This window comes from Anolis sagrei, chromosome 2 (assembly GCF_037176765.1).
Source record: "Anolis sagrei isolate rAnoSag1 chromosome 2, rAnoSag1.mat, whole genome shotgun sequence".
Taxonomy (NCBI): domain Eukaryota; kingdom Metazoa; phylum Chordata; class Lepidosauria; order Squamata; family Dactyloidae; genus Anolis; species Anolis sagrei.
The window spans coordinates 23,562,494-23,582,075 of NC_090022.1; the positions used below are offsets into that span (position 1 = coordinate 23,562,494).

At 41.2% G+C, this 19,582-nt stretch overlaps 1 protein-coding gene across 1 annotated transcript; it reads right to left on the reverse strand.

Annotated features, from left to right (window-relative positions):
- Window positions 1-9,449: 9,449 nt before the first annotated feature.
- On the reverse strand, window positions 9,450-19,111 carry LOC132765653 (cholinesterase-like). The gene is made up of 4 exons (XM_060759931.2): window positions 18,960-19,111; window positions 14,717-16,217; window positions 11,908-12,062; window positions 9,450-9,809 (listed from the first exon to the last, which is right to left on the reverse strand). The coding sequence occupies exons 2-4, from the start codon at window positions 16,210-16,212 to the stop codon at window positions 9,754-9,756; spliced, it is 1,707 nt and encodes a 568-aa protein (XP_060615914.2). The 5' UTR covers window positions 16,213-16,217; window positions 18,960-19,111; the 3' UTR covers window positions 9,450-9,753.
- Window positions 19,112-19,582: the final 471 nt, after the last annotated feature.

Consider the following 19,582-nt stretch of genomic DNA (forward strand, 5'->3'; position numbering starts at 1 on the left):
GGCCTACAGAAAAACAAAGTAGGACTAACATCTTGTCCACTTTAGATTATAGTCATATTATGTACAAGGACTAGCCTTTGAAATTACAGAAATTTAATTTAGGTTTGAGGGAAGGCTGATCCACCATAGACCGATGTATAATATTGCAACCCTTCACATAACACATCTTTGCTCTATGTCACCTTCATAGACTCTAAAGCAGCTTTTGACTCCACTTCCCAAGTTATGCTATGGGAGAAACTGGAGACCTCCCCACTTAGTTTACAACGGCTGTATATTCCTAATCTGCCTACTCCATGAAGGGACTTCACTCAGAATATGATATAATCCCAGGGCCACCTCACCAAATGCAGTAGAAACTGAGAAAGTGGTCAAGCAAGGTTGCATCCTGACCCCACTACTTTTCAACTTTTATATCAACTCCCTGGTGGATCATCTTCCCAAAACTTGCAGGAAGACATATCTCCACCTTAATTTATGCAGATGATGCTGCACTACTTTCAAGAACACTTATTGGCCTAAAAGAAGCATTGAGAGCACTAAAATACTACTGCAATGCAGATCAGTTACAAATCAATTACCAGGAAACCAAATCATGGTAATTGCCAAAAGACTCAAGAGTCACTCTGGACCATAGATGAACATAAAATCAAGCAGGTCCCATGTTTCAAATATCTGGGAGTAGTCCTCCACTCTCCCAACAATAGAAAAGTGCATGGGGACCACGTGGCTGAGATTATTATTATTATTATTATTATTATTATTATTATTACTTTATTTGTGCCCCGCTAGCATCTCCCAAGGGATTCGATGCGGCTTACACAGGCCGAAGCCCCAAAACACAATACAACAATACGATACCTAAAGCAAATTTAAAACACTTAAGCAGAAAAAACAATAACAGTAACAATACAACAAAACACTATTAAAACTGGGCCGGCCAGAGTAGGGGTACAGGATTAAAAGTGCTGATGTGGCGGGAGGAATGTAGGATTATAAAGTAAGTGCAGTGTGCAGTGTGCAGTGATCTTGGTTCTACTAAAGTGCTTCTAGGATTTGGTGCTGGAGGTTCCTAATCTGAAAAGGCACATCGGAACAGCCAGGTTTTCAAATTCTTTCTGAAGACTGCCAATGTAGGGGCCTGTCTGAGATCTTTCGGGAGGGCGTTCCAAAGTCGGGGGGCCACCACAGAAAAGGCCCTGTCTCGCATCCCCACCAAGCGCGCTTGTGACGCGGGCGGGATCACGAACAGGGCCTCTCCAGATGACCAGAGTGAGCGTGTGGGTTCATAGACAGCGATACGGTCACGAGATTGTGCAAAGGAGCTCTATAGTCATCCTAAAACACCTCAAGACAAAAGGGGGCCACTTCATACCTGCAGCACTCAAGCAGGCCCGTAGCCAGGATTTCGATTGGGGGGGGGGCTGAGTTTGTTTCGGAGGGACTGAGTCTGAGTGAAAGAGGGTCTACCCTAGCAAACCTTTTGTATCATTACCCCAATGCCCCCATGCATATGGGATATATTGAGTATGGTGATCAGATCATTATATGAATAAACATAACAGTTTAAATAATGCACCAATAAGGCCTTTTCGCGAACCACCATGGGAATTTCGGGGGGGGGGGGGGCTGAAGCCCCTCAAGCCCCCACCCCCGGTTACATGCCTGCACTCAAGCCATTTGAAGCCAAATCAGTAGCACAGCTCCTGCATGTTGCCCAGCTAGGCCCCTTCTCCAATTCCGCCCCACTCAAGTTTGTGCAATCAAAATTCTTAAGATCAGCACTTTAAGTTCCAAGATGTGTCTCCAATGCCATCCTGTGACTAGAGACAGGCTTCATGAGGGCGGGAGCCAGGGTGTGGAGGCCATATTCAACTATCCCTTTCTCCCCATGGACTTGCCCCACCAACACTGTGAGATGACTTCCACTCCACATGAAAGCAGGCAATAGTAACCAAAATCTCATCCCTGAGCTTCCCTCCAGGGCTGCTACTCAGCATGGGATATGACCAAGCCAAAGTGCTCATAAAACAATGTATTATAGAGCACCAATTAGATCTAGCTTGCACCCCTTCCTTTATTAGCAATGAAGCCAGTAGATCTCTCACCTCCCCATGGCATACTTAGTCAATCTAGAGGTACCCAACCATTGGAGGGCGTTCACCCTGGCAGCATGTCATGCCCTCCCATCTGCTATATTCCCTATATTCAAGGGTCGGTATCGGAAGAACCCCTACCCAGAAAGACTGTCCCCCAGTGACTCCAGACACATAAAAACAACAGAACATGTGCTCCTGCAGTGTCTGTTTTACAGAGACATCCATAATAGTCTCATATCACTACTGCTTTACAAACACCTAAGGTACTCAGGACAACTTCATGCCACCATGCTGTTCTTAGACACCAATGCTGTTACAACATGTAAAGTTGGCAAGTTCTGTGTGGCAGGTGATGAGCTAGCTTTTTAACTTTTTGGAAACTTCTAATCATAGTTATAATTAGTGTTGCACTTCCTAGTTCCTTGGACGTGTATCCAACTGTGCCCCTCTCTCCTTGTGCCCCCTTGTGTTCCCCGTGTTATTTAAATATACAAGCTTTTAATGACATTTTACTTCCATTGCAGCCCAATGCACTAATCCCAGTGATTGGGAGGGATAATGGTACAATAAAAGAGCCAAAACCAGGCATGCCATATAAAATATATGTGCTGATAAATACACATCATATATACGTATGATACTATATATGTGTGTGTGTGTGTGTGTGTGTGTATGTGTGTGTGTATATAAAAGATCAACATGTGTAATCAAAATACACAAGATTATGAAACAATATTAGACCAAAGGCCATTTACACTGTAGAATTAATGCAGTTCAACACCACTGCCATGTTAAGGAATCCTGGAATTCGTCGTTCGGCATTATGGAATCATAGAATTCCATAGCCTTTAGCCATGACAATTAAAGTGGTCTAAAGTGGTCAGTTCTAAAGTCTGGATGCCACATTCACCCACTGTCATCTGCTGGTGGCTTCTATGTCAGTCAAGCAAGGAGCCCTGCTGGACGTACTGCATACACTAATGTCTAGAAATTCAGTCAAACCATAGCCCACAAAACCTGGATTGACTTATCCATGAGTTGATGTATGCACTATACCTTACTTAAAATCATAGTGTTGGAAGAGACCTCGTGGGCCATCCAGTCCAACCCCATTCTGCCAAGAAGCAGGAAAATTGCATTCAAAGCTTTTATCAAAAAAGCAAAACCATCCTCTTCTCTGAGTAGAATGGCAAAAAAAAAAAAAAACCATGAACTTGTCCTAGGAGAAGCCCTCTCTACTCTCTACTCTGGTTGTGCTCAAAGCCACTGCTCAAAGGAGGCGATGAAAATTCACCAATATATAACATTTTCAAATAACCACAAGATGCAGGTTCCAACACAAATCAAACTCCACATTTTGATGATTTCTGAACCAGTAAAATAAAAGTATTACCCTCCACTGAATTTTGCTATATTTCCTATGGACACAAGAGCATTTTCCTCCTGTAGATTTCCCTCCCCAATGCATTTCTTTATTATTGATAGCATTTGTCACTCACCCTTTGCTTGTTTTACTCTGATCAGCTGCAATCACAATCTCTTCTATTTCCTCTTCTTTACTTGCTCTCAATGTTCTCTCGCAGTTTCCCTTTCAGACAGCCCTCTGCTTTTTTGCAGAGACTTTTATAGCTGATGTTACTAATGAGGAAGACCGAATTGCATCCTTCCTGGGAAGGCTGGGGAAAACAGGGAGAGTGACAGAGGGATGCTGGATTAACAGCCACCTTTTAGAAGAGACTTGCTAAACTGGTTATACCAGTTGGGAATGAGTGGAAGAAGGAGAAACATGAGGCACTTCAGGGCTGCTCCATGGACCTCTTCACATGGGGCATTTCACACGATGCATGGCAGGTCCTGCCCACATTCCTCCCAAGGTGGAAAGTAAGCACTGAAAGGCAATTCATCCACCACTACAGGGAGGAAAGTGTGTTTTGGGTAGCATCGATGGAGCTACCTCTACTTTCCTCTCCTTTTCCCCCGTATGATGAGGAAAAGTGTCAAGCTGGAATGTGTCCAGACGAGGGAAACTAAAATGATCAAGGGTCTGGAGAACAAGCCCTATGAGGAATGGCTTAAAGAGCTGAGCATTTTAAGCCTGAAGAAGAGAAGGCTTAGAAGAGACATGATAGCCATGTATAAGTATGTGAGAGGAAGCCATAGGGAGGAGGGAGCAAGCTTGTTTTCTGCTGCCCTGGAGACTAGGATACGGAACAATGGCTTCAAACTACAAGAAAGGAGATTCCATCTGAATATTAGGAAGAACTTTCTGACTGTGAGAGCCTTTCAGCAATGGAACTCTCTGCCTCGGAGTGTGGTGGAGGCTCTTTCTTTGGAGGTTTTTAAACAGAGGCTGGATGGCCATCTGTCGGGGGTGCTTTGAATGCAATTTTCCTGCTTTTTGGCAGGGGGTTGGACTGGATAACTCATGAGGTCTCTTCCAACTCTAGGATTCTATGATTCTAAGAACAGCAGTGCAACACATGTTTCTGCTCTTTCTCCCATCAGGAGAGGAAGGAAGGGACAAAAAAAGAAGCAAGAGGGAGGGAGGGAGGGAAGGAAGTCTAGGGCCTTTAATATTTGTGGTATATGCATATTCTTCATATGTTTAGCCAGCTTCCTAAGCTATGTTTAAATATTTGAAATCATATCACTTTTAGGAAGGGGAAAGCTTGTTTTGTGCTGCTCCAGGGACTAGGATTCACATAACATGGAGTCACATAACATGAGTGATAGTGGAGGGATTTGCCAGGCAGCGTGGTGAATCTGGTGGGCAGCAAGGGACTCCATTGCCCCTAACTCTGCAGTGCCCACAGCACTGCCTCGCTCATCCTGTTGCTGGCAACGAGAACACTGGAAGACTCCTGTGTTCTCCTTGCCTTTTCTTCAGCAGAGTTCGGGAACAGAGTCTTGCTGCAAGTAACTCTATGTCGTTTGATGGGATCCGGTGGGTTCCATCCCTGAACCTTCCTGAATACATCCAAAGACAGGTAAAAAAGCCTGTGTCATGAAGTGGTAATGCACAGAGCAATGGGTTCAAATGGCAGATATAGGGATTCCACCTAAACATTAGGAAGAATTTCCTGATGATAAGAGCTGTTTCCATCCATATATATTATAATGGGATGGATGGAAACATTAGGAAGAATTTCCTGATGGTAAGAGCTATTTCCATCTATATATATTATAATGGGATGGACAGAAAGAGTTGTGTGTTCATAGCAGCTGCATAGTAAACAGAACTGTGTTACTGTGCAACCATGAAGTGGTGCTAAAATAGCAGACACTCACAATAACAAATTGAACAAATCTTTTGGTTATATTTAAAATTGGGCATAGCCAAAAAAAGGGCAATGCATGAGTTCAGAGGAGTTATCTGTGAGAAGATGTACTAAGCAGAAAGAACAATCTGTATTTTGATTGTGCAGTAAGAAAAATGGATATGCTGCCAAGTTCTTGATTTCTGCTAAGGATGGGATTAGAGGGCTGGGCTTTAGCATAGCAGGTTAAACACCAGCTGCAGTAAATCTTGCCAATTGAAAGGTTGACAGTTCAAGCCTGTGTCGGAGTGAGCTCCTGGCCATCAGCCCAGTTTTTGCCCACCTAGAAGATTGACAACAGCAATGTTAGTAGATAAATAGGTACCGCTTTAAAAGCGGCGAGGTAATAAAGGCGTCCATAAAGTACATGTCGACAATTTGATTGGATGCGTCTATGGTATAAAAAAAACTTCCTCAGCATGGAATATGGAGCAACAGCAGCCCCAGTGGCCAGAGTCAAGCACAATCTCCAGATGCCAGAGATGGAAAAAAGCCAAAACTCTGTTTATGTATTGTTTGTCCTGTCAATTGTATAATGGCATTGAATGTTTGCCTATATGTGTGCTGTATAAAGTTTGTATGCTTCTCTGAGTCCTCTGCGGGGTGAGAAGAGCAGGATAGAAATGATGTAAATAGAATAAAATAAGTAAGATTGTGACAACAGAGAAAGAAAGGAGCAAAATGCCTCCTAGTGTGACTAAACAAATCAATTGAAGCTCTTTTCCTGTAGGCAGGATTGTCTGCTCCTGCCCAAAGCATTTCCTGGACAGATCCACTAAGCAGAGAGGTGTGTGCCACATTATGGATTTGTAAAAGTAGGATGAATAGGCCTTCACTGTAGTATAGTCAGCACTCCGTATCAACAGATTGTGCATCTACTAATTCCATCATCCATTGGTTGAAAATATCCCCCTAACCCACCCCCCAATAAAAAAGAAATCCAAAATGCAACACTTGATTTTGCCATTTTATATATGGGATTCCATTTTACTATGCCATTATATATAAGGGGACTTGAGCATCCACAGATTCTGGAAACCATTTTAGCAAAACTCCAGTTGATACCAAAACCCACTGTACTGATAGCCACCAAGACCCCTCATTAAGTAGTGTTAAGCAAAAGTTTCTCAGAGCTGGAAAACAACCTACTATGTCCCCCTATTCAGCTAGATCTTTTTTCAGATTTCTCCTTCCTTCCACCCATTCGTCCTTTCCTTCCTTCCTTCCTTCCTTCCTTCCTTCCTTCCTTCCTTCCTTCCTTCCTCTCTTCCTTTCCCTTCCCTTCCCTTCCCTTCCTCTTAACAAAGGCAAGAAGGTTTTCATACCCAGAAGTGCAGAGTAGTGAGTCTGAGCCTGTTAGCAGACAAGAAACCTTGCAAGCATTGAGTATTAGGCTGTGGTTTCTGCTGTAATGCATAATAGCTATCTCATCTAACTGCAAATCAGGAATTAATGGAAGTAAATCAGGAGTTACCTGCTCATGCCCACAAAGGGCTTGCCAATTCATTGTCTTGCTCAACAGAGACTGTGGTCAGTTTCCGCTCTTCTGAATATCTTCCCCTTCGTGTTGCATTACACATAAATATTTTCATAGCAGTAAGTGTCTTGCCATATCCTTTAGTGCAGACAGATCTTGCTTCAGATCACTTTTGAGGAAGTAAATACATATTTACTAAGCTTTACAGTAACAGCAAAACTGCCCCTTACAAAAACAACTCAGAATTCACTGCAACTGAATAAACAGATCATTTTAGTTTGGGGAAGGGGGAAAGAAATGTGTAAGTGAATGAGCAGGTCATATTATTCCTATCTGTTTGGGGAAGGGGAAATGTGAACTTTAACTGCTAGGGCAACATTATATGGAATTTTCCATTAAGGGAGATGCATTTAGAAGTCTTTGTGGGTATCCTGTAGAGTTGTGCCTGGATCCATTTCCTTTTGGTACCTCCAGCACTTTCGGTTCCTTCGATACCTTCAGGAGCATGTAACAAGAAGGCCCCTCCCGGTATGAAAATCCGCTCAACACAAAAGCAAGCAGGAGCCAATCCCGGAACCTCATCTACTTTTTGTGAGCACATGGTGCTCCTCACACAGAGAACTGTTGCATGCTCTTTCTCTCAGAGTCCTGCCTGTTGGGCCAATTGGAGGAGGGGAATACCATGACATGGTTCACGCAAGCTGAATCTATTTAATGAGATGACCACCTTCATTTTCTCACTTGGGTCGCGCCTCGCGTGCTGCAAGTGCCTGCCTGCCTCACCCTCTGCTGCTCGCTCTAGCCCTGCTGCTTGCTTCAGCGTGATTTATTTTTATTTTTGCCTTGACTTGGCTCAATCTTTTTGATTTCTCCTTTTTTTAATATTATTTTTATTTAAAAGGACTTGGGAATGGATGAGTGCAGCTGGGGTGCACACACGAGGAGGTTGGGCAAAGAAGTCAAAGATCATCTCTTTGCTCTGACTGGCTGGCTGCTGCTTTCTTTTGTTTGCTTTTCTTTAAAAGTATTTTAAAATATTTGGGTGGCTCTGAGAGCCTCGAGTCACCCTTCTTTTTCTCCTCCCTTCCTCTCCTTCTCAAAATCCTTTCTAAAGATAATAATAATTCTATTATTAATAATAGCAAACAAAAAGGAAAACCCTCCAAACTACTAATTTTATCTACCTACCCCTACAACTATAATTTCATTCCTTTGACATTTCTACTTCTCTCATATTTCTCTCTTTGGGTATTCAGCCTGCTGCATTTTATATACATAATTATTTAAAAAATAAAAATATTTGTTGGGTTTCTATGGAGAAACTTGGCCTGAGGGCCATCATCCCTGCCTTTGAAAATCAGATCTCTCTCTGCTCTAGTCTCTCTGTCTGGCTTCTGCCCTCTCTCTGCTGCTGCATTTCCAGAAATAAATAAATAAATAATCAGAAGAAGAGGAGGAAATTTCAACAACTGCTTTGTTCAGCTTCACACTTCAATAGAGAAACTTGGCCCATGGGCCATCACTGCCTTTGAAAACCAATTGTTGCTGTTGTTGTTGTTCTTCTTCTTCTGATTATTATTATTATTATTATTATTATTATTATTATTATTTCTGGAAATGCAGTAAGCAGTGAGAGGGGGCAGAAGCCAGATATGGAGAGAGACTAGAGAGAGATCTAGTTTTCAAAGGTGGTGATGGCCCATGGGCCAAGTTTCTTTAGTGTAGCATAAAGCCCAACAAAGCAGTTGATTAAACTTCTTTGTGACACTTTGACCAGTACACCTTAACCAACCCAATTACTCTTCTTCTTCTTCTGATTATTATTATTAAATTATTATTATTATTATTATTATTATTATTATTATTATTATTATTTCTGGAAATGGAGCAGCAGAGAGAGGGCAGAAGCCAGACAAAGAGATTAGAGAAGAGAGATCAGTCATTTCTGATTTCTGGCAGAAACCCTCAAGCGAAATTCTTGACAAAATTTGTTTAAAGGTGGGTTGCTGTTGCTTTCCACCGAGGCATTTCCATAAATAATAATAATAATAATAATAATAATAATAATAATAAGTATGAGAATAATAAACTGAGTTTGACTTGATCAAGTGTGTATGCCCGAGAGGTGATCTGAACAGTGTTCTCCCAAAATCTTTTTGTGTATCTACACTGTAGAATTAATGTAGTTTAGCATTACTTTAACTGCCATGACTTAATGCTGTTTAGCATCACTTTAACTGCATTCATTCTATAGATCCACCTTCAGTTTAGGAGAAAGTCAAAAAGTACATAAAATAAAAATAAGAACAACAACTCAGTTTTATAATGTATTTCAGGATTTTTATTTCATTCCTCAGTAACCCACTAGAAATGCTTTCTTGAAACAATAGAAAAGATACATTGCTCAGAGTTCAGTGGCAAAAGTGTAGATCACAGGTGCACAAAAAGTGGATTATTAATGAGGTTCTGGCTTAAAGCATCACATTCGCAGAAAAGCTTCCCAAAACAATGGGGCTTATTATTCGGCATGAAAGGATATTTGGAGGTTTTGGTGGGGGAGGGATGTTTTGTGCATGTGTGGGTGTGTTTTCTTCTTGTTTTGTTTTGTAATAGCTTGTCATTTCTTCAGGCTTCCAGGAAATGTTTTGATCTGTTCTTGGAACATGAAGCCATGTAGTACCTGTTATGGATTAAGGAATATGGGTTGACCCACTTATGAATAAGGTGAGTCCCGTCTACTGATTGGTTTTCAGAAATGCTGTGAATGGTCCACAATCCAATCAATCAATTTCTGCTTTCCCTACTTCCTTTCTGCCATTTTATCTTCACCTATATCTGTAAGAAGGTTTGTTGATTCCCACTACTGAGATTCCTTCCCATCTTCACTTGGTGAAAGAGAATCCTCATTAGATTTGGCTGTGGAAGGAAAATAGAAAGGAAAGGAGGGGAAAACATTTGTGAGAACAAGAAATTCAATTAGGAACAGATCTGCATTTGCAAGAGGAATGTTGAAGGTTCTATACACTTTGGAAGGCAGTACATTCTTCATAACATTTTGATAGCAATTTAGCTGCCATCGATACTGTTGGGTTCCATCCCTGACTGCACAAGTCTCCAGTCCTCAATGAGTAGCTAGACTAGATAAGATTAGAATGAGGAATTCCCCCCCCCCCCCCACACACACACACACACACATTCCTATGCATGCTTATCCCAGAAGGGCCTCTGTCTTTACTCTCCTTCTTCTCTCGCCACTGTCTCCTCCTCCTTTAGCAATGTAATCTCTGTGAGGAATGAGGTTACTTCCTCTTTACAGGTATTTTTATTGCCCTGGCTTGTTGGCCATGTGGTCATTCTCCATTTTGGCCCTTTCTCTTCTGCCTTTGTCTTCCTTCCAGTGAGGACGTATTTTGTCATTCTCCAGACAAAATGTAGCTGCATGGATACTTTTGTTATTTTATTCTTTTATTTATTTATTTATTTATTTATTTATTGCATTTATTGACCGCCCCTCTCAGCCCGAGTAAGCCTTAGTAAGCTAGTTCGCTTAAAGACCCCTTTCTATCTAGAATGGATTTCTTTTTACTTCAATAAATATATTTTAGAACCTAAAGTTGTGACTCCCCAATCCTCTTGAATGCAAGCTAATCTGATTTCTGCTGGTTATGAACTGTGCTTCTGGCACTCTGCTATATTTTTTGTGGAATCACCCCAAGTGAGGGTTATTTTGAGCCTGACAGCTCGGATTCCCAACAGATACGGTGGCCCCAAGACTTCTTGAAGACATTGTTGTGGATTTTTTCTCAAAAGTCTTTGTCCTAAATATGTGCATGTATAGTGTTCCTTTGTGGGGCAGTGAGAACTACCCTATATAGTAATGTATATGTCTCGAAATGTTAGTAAAAAATCAGGCACCCAACCAAAATGCTGGGTCAATTGGATCACACATTAGTGTGAGTACTGTACCTCTTTTTTTAAAAAAAAGCCTTCCCATTCTCTGAGCATACTTGTGAAAATGTAGTTAATCCTGGAAGAACCTCTCTCTCTGTGTGTGTGTGTGTGTGTAAGTTTGGAAATTTTACTCTTGGAATTCAACTGTATTAGGTGGCATGAACAATACTCATACCACCTGGGGAAATATATATGGATTATTGTTCAAAAGAGGGTTTTTTTCAAAGCTATTCAATGTCTGGTGGGATGGGGTATGATAATACCATGAATCCAGAGTTGGAAGAAACCACATGAGCCATCTAATCTAACCCCCTGCAATGCAAGAAAAGTACAATCAAAGTACTTCCACTTTTTATTTAGTGTGGGTGTTTATAATTCAATTAAAATATGAGTGAATTCCCCTAACCTACCTCGAATGATATAAACATGGCATTGGAAGAGGCTACAAGAGCCATGTGGTCCAACTCCATTCTGCCATATATATAATAAATGTATATTTATTATCATTTTATGTGTTGGTGTTTTATATTGTTGGAAGCCACCCTGAGTCCCTCTTCGGAGGTCAAGAATAGGACAGGATACAAATATTATAAATAAATAAATATAAATACAGAAATACACAACCAAAGCACTCCTGACAGGTGACCATCCTGAGTCTGTTCAAAATCCTCCCAAGAAGGAGACTCCAATACTCTTTTTGAATACTCTGTCCTCTGGGCTATTAGCGCCACTCCCAGTATGGAGTCTTTTGCAAATTTAATAAACATGCCCTCTAGTCCATCATCCAAGTCATTAATAAAGATGCTGAATAGAAATAGAACCAGGAAAGAACCCTGTGGCATCACATTCATCATCTCACCAGGATGAGGAGGAGCCATTGGTGAGTTCCCTTTGTGTTTGGTCCCAGAATCCCTTCTAAAGAAAATTGAACTATGCATCAGAGACCATTAGTAATTATGGTGCTTCCAGGTAACAGTATTAAATTTCAGGTCTAGGGTGCCAATTAGAAACATCTGGTTCGTGATAGGCAAACACATACTTCAGAACATAAAGCTGAACTTACTTGACTGTGCACAATATGCTTTCAAGAAATCACAGTGGCGGGCAGGTGAGACCTGTGGATTTTGAGGCATCTCAGTGTTAAGAAGGAAGACCTTCTGCTGCATGGCATTGTAGAGGGGCCATTTTCCCTCCTTGACCTTTGACCCTGTGGGATTTCTGTGGAAGAAGTGAGAATATATTTAAGGCCAATATATGACTGCATGTGGACAATGAAGAAACTGAGTTTCCGTGTATTGTCAAAGGCTTTCATGGCCGGAATCACTGGGATGTTGTAGGTTTTTCGGGCAGTATGGCCATGTTCTAGAAGCATTCTCTCCCAATGTTTTGCCTGCATCTGTGGCAAGCATCCTCAGAGGTTATGAGGTTTGTTGGAAACTAGAAAAGTGTTCTTGCCATACATCAAGGGAACCACTGACCGCATAGGGGAACTGATGAGGAAACACAACATACAAACTATCTACAGACCCACCAAGAAAATGTTCAGCAAAGGACAAGAGGGGTCCTCTCACCTCTGCAGGAGTCTACCATATACCATGCAGCTATGGACAAGTCTATATAGGGACCACCAAACGCAGCATTGCACGAACATGCATCAAGGAACATGAAAGACACTGCTGATGGATTCAACCTGAGAAGTCAGCCATAGCATAGCACCTGATGAACCAACTTGGACACTGCATATTTTTGAGAACACAGAAATGCCTCTCGTGGTTACCATTAGAGTTACAGGAGGATGGCCTATCTGAATAATGAAAGAATAATGAAGGTATATTTTTATTGTTATGTTCATATGTGATATTGAATTTTGCCGGTGTCTGTAAGCTCATTGAGTCCCCTGCAGGGTGAGAAAGGCTGGGTATAAATGAAGTAAATAATAATAATAATAATAATATGAATATCATATGGTTCATATGTTGGCATCTCATGATGCATTTAGCTATGAATCCTCTAAAAAGAACCTAAAAACATAGCTATCTTAAGGTAAAAGTTTTCCCCTGACATTAAGTCCAGTCATGTCCAACTTTGGAAGGGTGATGCTCATCTCAATTTCTAAACCGAAGAGCCAGCATTGTCCATAGACACCTCCTAGGTCATGTGGCCAGCACGACTGCATGGAGCAACATTACCTTCCCACCGGAGCAGTACCTATTGATCTACTCACATTTGCATGTTTTTGAACTGCTGGGTTGGCAGAAGCTGGGACGGACAATGGAAGCTCATGCCGCTCCCCGGATTCAAACCTGCAACCTTTGAGTCAACAAGCACAGTCAGCAGCTCAGCAGTCTAACCCACTGCACCACTGGGGCTCTCTTATTTACTCCAAAAAATTAATGAATAGTTACTTTTAAAAGGTGAAATCCTAATCTAACTAACTACTTTTTAAGTCTGAGAAGTACAACCCTAAATTGTTGTTGTTTGCAAAAAGCAATTTCCCAAGTTGTTGTCAGCTTTGAGGACTCCTCTGTGGCATCTGGAGAGCCAACAGAGGTAGAGAACGCTGTATGCCATGGGGCTTTGATCTGATCGAACATATGCTCTTATTTCTTCAATGTTTGCAGGGGATAAGGCTCATTCTGATAGCAAAATAGGCCACTGGAGTCACTTCTGAAACTATCCTGTTTTGTGCAAGAGGTGTTTGTGTATGCTGTAAAAGGATTTTCTTCTTTTTTTGCAAAAGATAAACAGAACTGAGGTTCAGAGATTTCAGTTCGGTACTCAAAACAATTCCTGATTGCTTAACCAGTTACCTAAGCTTTTACTACACAAGATCTGAGATCAATGTGGGCATGTTGCCACAGAGAAGCAAAATGAGGACATTGCCCCACTCTGTTAGAAATCAGCCCTGCCATGAAGGTTTCCTAAATTTCCAGCATTGCAGTAACTTAATGTAAACTGAGCATTTAGAAATAGAGTTTAGGCATCCAAAGAAGAGGATCAGGCAAAGTTGCCAAAAGGAATGCAAACACATATAACGTTTTAGGTTTGAATGATTCTGGGTTCTAGTTGTGAAATACTCTTAATGTCTCATTCTTGGCATTGCTAAAAAAATTGAAGACTGAAGGAAAGTTTCATGCAAGGAAGGACATTTGGAGTCTAGCACCAAACATTGCATTAACTCTTTCACAAGGTCTAACACAGTGTTACAAAATGTCTGCTGCAAGCCCATGTACAAAAGTTTACAAACAGTCATACTGTCACAATGTTTGAGACCACATGTTTCAGGAACCAAATCTGTCTCAATTTCATGCTGCCCACTATCTGGACAACAGCATGACACTGATTGGAGTCTCATACAGGTTGAGTATCTATCATCTGACTCTTGGGGCCAAATGTGTTTTGGAATTTCCTGATTTTGAAATAGCTGTGTTTGCACATCCATACACAATGAGACATTTTAGAGATGGGATCTATGTCTGAACATTACATTTGTTTCATATACACCTTGCACACATAGTCTGAAGGTAATTGTATACAATATTTTACATAATTGTGTTCAAAACCAAATTTTGTGCATTTTGAATCATCAGAAAGCAAAGGTGACATGATGTTAGCAGCCCATGTGGATAATTTTGGAGTATTTCAGATTTTGGAATTCCAGATAAGGGAGGCTCAAACTGGACACCTTTGAACATGATGAATGAAACGCCACCATGATTCCTTTTGCTAGACAGTGAAAGCTGTTTCCTGGGCTGTATAATAACAAGGTAATCTCAGTGATGGAAACTGTGCATCTTACATTGTTTATTGAATGGCTAGATTTTTTTTCTGTATGAAGTAAAGAAATCTGAGCAGAAACAACAATGCCTTACCCATTTCTGGCAAACTCTGCCCAATAGTGCATGATCCTATGACTCAATGCAGCCTCGGCCTCTGTATATGTTTTGTTGACAGCCACAGCCAGCTCAAGATGGCCAAATACATATGGTAGCTCAGCACCATGAGGTGCCCCTAGCCACTCAGGGAAGAATGAACCAGAAGTGTGGTGAGAGAAGACGTAAGCATACACAGGACTCCCAGCTTCTTGGACTGTTGCTGCAAATTCAACTAATGGGCACCAAAACCCATATTCATTAATCATCTGAATCATGGCCGACCGGTACTGTGCAGCACCCTGATAGTCTTCATTATACTTCAGGGCCACAGCCTTCACATCTTCAGCACTCACATTGCGAATTGTCATCTTTGCCACTTTTAAAAGTTGATCCCAAGAGATCAAGCCATCCTTCACACCAGGGTAGTAATACAGCACAAAAGCAGATGCTTCATCAGAAGTGCCACCAAGGAGAATTGGTTTGACCTGGATGCGTCCTGACTGAAGTAGTTTTTGTGGATCCTCGGGCAAAAAGTCTCCATCTGTGGTTGGTAAGAAGGGGAGATCCAGAAGGAATTCACTCTTTTCCATCATAGATAACTCCTGCTGACCAAATTCAGATGCATTTTTCCCCTGAAGGCAGCTCAATACAGCATTTTCATCACTTCCTTCACACCCCAGAAGCTTACTGAAAGCAAGGGTTTTCTGCTTAACCTCCCCAGGACTTTTCCATCCCCAGAGCAAATTGGGAGCTGCACTCTGCAGGATAGCTTGGCTGAAAAGTGGCTGGCTTCTTGGAGAAAGGAGATGTAAACCCACAGAAACAGCCCCACCATTGTGGCCAAAAATAGTAATCTTGTTAGGATCTCCGCCAAAAGAAGCTGCATTCTCCTTGACCCAGGTCAGGGCTAGCTGTTGATCCAACAGGCCCATATTTCCTGGAATAACAGTTGGCAAAGAAAGGAAGCCCAGAGCACCCAGGCGGTGGTTGATGGAGGCCACAATGACCTTCTCTCTTGCAGCAAAGGACGCTCCATTATATAAGTCCAGTGAAGCTGAGCCAGAGTAAAATCCAGACCCGCCATGGATCCAGACAAGAATGGGAGTTGGTGTAGAGGGCTGTGGATGAGGCACCCAGACGTTGAGAAAGAGACAGTCTTCTGACAGAGGCCTGTTGAGAGTCCACATCTTTGAATCAGGGAATTCTGGGTAAGTGAACTGGGGGCAGGCATTGCCAAAGTTGTTAGCCTCCAAGACTTGACTCCAAGGCTGATGTGGACGAGGCTTCTGGAAACGCAAGTTCCCCAAGGGAGGCTCAGCATAAGGGATGCCAAGATAGGCCATCACAGAACTAGAGCTTTCTGAGAGTAGTTTTCCTTTAACGGGACCACTCTTGGTGTTCACCACAGTGCCATCTCCAATGGGAGAACTGGATGCCAATGAAAAGAGGAGGACGAAGAAACAGAAACCAGAAAAGAGAAGACCAAGCATCATGGCAGCTGAAAGGAGAAAATGGTAGACAAGGTTAAATAAATACATGGCATCTATTTCACTCATAATTCATTGTAGCATACAGCACTATCTTCCCCTGTAACTCAGTCTCTTTAATGGCATTCTGGAAGGGTGCAAAGGCATTCCTTTTCGAGAAGGTGTTAATTAAGCCAGACAAATGGTAATGGAAGCTCTGGGGTTTTATCTTTGTTTTGATGTTCACATGGGTTTAATTGTGTTTGTGTGTTTCAAAAATTTATGTTTTAATGAGCTGTTTAAACTTTTGTTTTGTATCTTTTTATTCTGTTGTAACTGCCTTGGGTCTGTGCTCAGAGAAAGTCAAGTTATATATTTCTCGAATGAATGAATGAATGAATTAGTGAATGAATAAGTGTGTGGGTGGGTGTGCTTGCACCTTCCTTCAAGATGCTTGTCAATTTATGGTAATCTCATAAAGTGATTTTTTTTTCTTTTAGCTCTTTTTTCAACTTATGAAAATTTGGTTTTTTAAATCCTATATATTTTTAGCTATATTTATCCCTAAATATTTGAAACTTTCAGTAATTTTAATCTTATAATTCCTTTTAATAGCTTCTGTTTCCCCTTTACTATTGTTAATTAGCATCATTTTGGACTTACTCCAATTTATTTTCAAACCTGTTATTTCTTCAAAATCTTCCAAATGTTCTTTCTGGATTTTTTAAAAGCTTTTGATAGTTCTATTATAGTCAACAGGGTGTCATCTGCAAATAAAATAATCTTTACCTTTTCTTTTTGTAATATTCCTTCTATATCTTTGTCTTGCCATAACACATTTGCTAATAATTCAATCACTAGTATAAATAAAATTGTAGGTAATGTAATGTTTTGTTATTGCTTATTGCTTATGTTTTTAATTTGCTTTAAATTGTACTGTTATTGTTTTGCTGTTGTTGTGTTGAGGCCTTGGCCTTTGTAAGCCGCATCGAGTCCTGCGGGAGATGCTAGGGGGGTACAAATAAAGTTTAATAATAATAATAATAATAATAATAATAATAATAATAGCATCCTTTCCCCATGGGCATTACTTTAGGAAGTCTTCTTGCACAATTTAGATAACTAAAACTATCCTTTCATTCACTCATATCCCTGCTTATTCCTTTCCAAACTTGCAAGAGTAGGCATAAATTACATGGTGGTGAATCTACTCCAAATGCTTGGCAGGTCTTTAGTCTGATCTTTGGAGAAAATAAGGCACTAAACTCTGTAGCACCATGGATAGCTACTTTAAAGCCTGGAGTTTTCAGAATGGTCATCATATCTGTCTGTTTCATAATAGAAAGGGAAGGGATCTGAAAGTAGCTTTAAGGTTTAATATATTTATTTTAGCATGAGCTTTTAAGGATTTCAGCCTACTTCTTCAGGTGTGATGAGGCAAGATATTCATTCAAACTATGAGTGGGTATATTACTTTATCAGCACATCTGAAGAATTGGACAGAAATCCATAAAGGCTCATGCTAAATTGATCTTAAATGTTCTGTTAGATTCTTCCTTTCTTTTAAAGTTTGGAGTAAATTCTGGAGTGGATTTATACCCAAATGATATAGATTCACCAGCGGCCATGCTTGTACCACTGCACCCCAAATCACACCCTTGAGCCCAAGAGCAATGAGTAGTGACTATTTGCCATCATTTCTGGTTTCAAAGGTTTGATTAAGGCTACAATTGACCATTGCTAAATGGGAGAAAAACTTAATCAGAGAAGCCTAAATCAGAGAAGGCAGAAACATATCCCATCTTTGTCTTTGGCTCTCTCTCTCTTTTTCTCTACTACATCCTCTCAATTTCTCCATAACCAACAGCTATAACCACTATTTGGAGACTAGATGTACATTAGCCAAGTGACGCTAAATCCAAGGAAGTATAGAAATTTCAGCTCAATGCAGTGCTCTGGAGTGGGAATAACTGACAGATCTGCACCTTCAGGGAATGCTTATGTCTTCTCCAACAGTGGATCCTCTACACCATGGGTCCTCATACTAAGGCCTGAAGGCCAGATACGGCCCTCCAAGATCATTTACCCAGCCCTTGCTTAGGGTCAACCTAAGTCTGAAATGACTTGAAAACATAAAACAGCAATAACAACAACAACAATCCTATCCAATGAGCCAAAAGTTTTTTTTGCATTACAAATAAGATATGTGCAGTGTGCATAGGAATTCATTCTTTTTTTTCAAATTATAATCCGGCCCTCCAACAGTTTGAGACCCTGTGACCTGGCCCTCTGTTTAAAAAGTTTGAGGACCCCTGCTCTACACCAAGTAAGCCTCACTGGAAGTGTCTAGAGTTCAGTAGCATATATAGGAGTCCCCAGTAGTGCAGTGGGTTAAACCCTTGTGCCGGCAGGACTGAAGACAGGTCACAGGTTTGAATCCGGGGAGAGCATGGATAACCTCCCTCTGTCAGCTCTGGCTCCCCATGTGGAGACATAAGAGAAGCCTCCCACAAGGATGGTAAAACATCAAAACATCTGGGAGTCCCGTGGGCAACATCCTTGCAGACGGCCAATACTCTCACACCAAAAGCAACTTGCTGTTTCTCAAGTCACTCCTGACTTGAAAAAGTAGCATATATTGGCCAGGAAAACAAGGTATTTGACCTTGAGGTTCCTAATATAAATGAATAAGCCCAGATCTCTTGTCCTTCTATCCATAGATCATTCCCACGTTTTCCAAGGCAAATACATTTTCTGTTTTGTTTGGGACCTACCTCCTTGACAGGTGTCTGCTGCTCTTCAGTGAGGCTCCTAGACCGTTCCTTTGGAAGTTGAGTGAATACAGAGTTGCCTGCCACACTCCCTGCACCTCTTAGAAATAACCGGGAGCCTGACGGTATTTATGTACTGTTGGAAAGAGCATTGACCAACTGAACATTTTCATACAAGAGCAAGAAGAATGGTTCTGCTTGCGAAATTGCCAGAAAGTTCAAGTCCAGGTCAAAAGGAAAGAAGAATACTTTTTTAAAAAATGGGAATGGGTAAGACTTCAGGGAAAGAACAGTCAGAACCACAAAAACATAGCCCATCACTGCATTGAAAAGAGAATGCAGTGTTCTGGTTTTGCAAAGCTTGCGTAAGTTACCTGTTTTTAGAGTACAGCTCACAACGTTCCCCAGTCAGTTTAGCCAGTATTCCATTTTCATGTTCTGGCAAAAGACTACTATCACCTTCATTCTTTACAAAATTTACAGGAAACCCATTCCTTACACCAATTACTTCCTATTATTCACATCTATGCAATCCTGGTTGCCAACTTTATGAGGGGAACTAACTATTCACGGAAGGGTTGAAATGCGTGGTTTGCGGCTATCACTGTCCCTTCGCAACCACCCAG

Excerpts from the sequence above, each read along its gene's own strand:
- LOC132765653 (XM_060759931.2), bottom strand. The coding sequence starts at position 16,212 with ATGATGCTTGGTCTTCTCTTTTCTGGTTTCTGTTTCTTCGTCCTCCTC. Across the intron at positions 12,063-14,716 it reads GCAGAGTTTGCCAGAAATGG|AAATCCCACAGGGTCAAAGG; the intron begins GTAAGGCATTGT and ends CTTCTTCCACAG. Across the intron at positions 9,810-11,907 it reads AGCATATTGTGCACAGTCAA|CCAAATCTAATGAGGATTCT; the intron begins GTAAGTTCAGCT and ends TTCCTTCCACAG.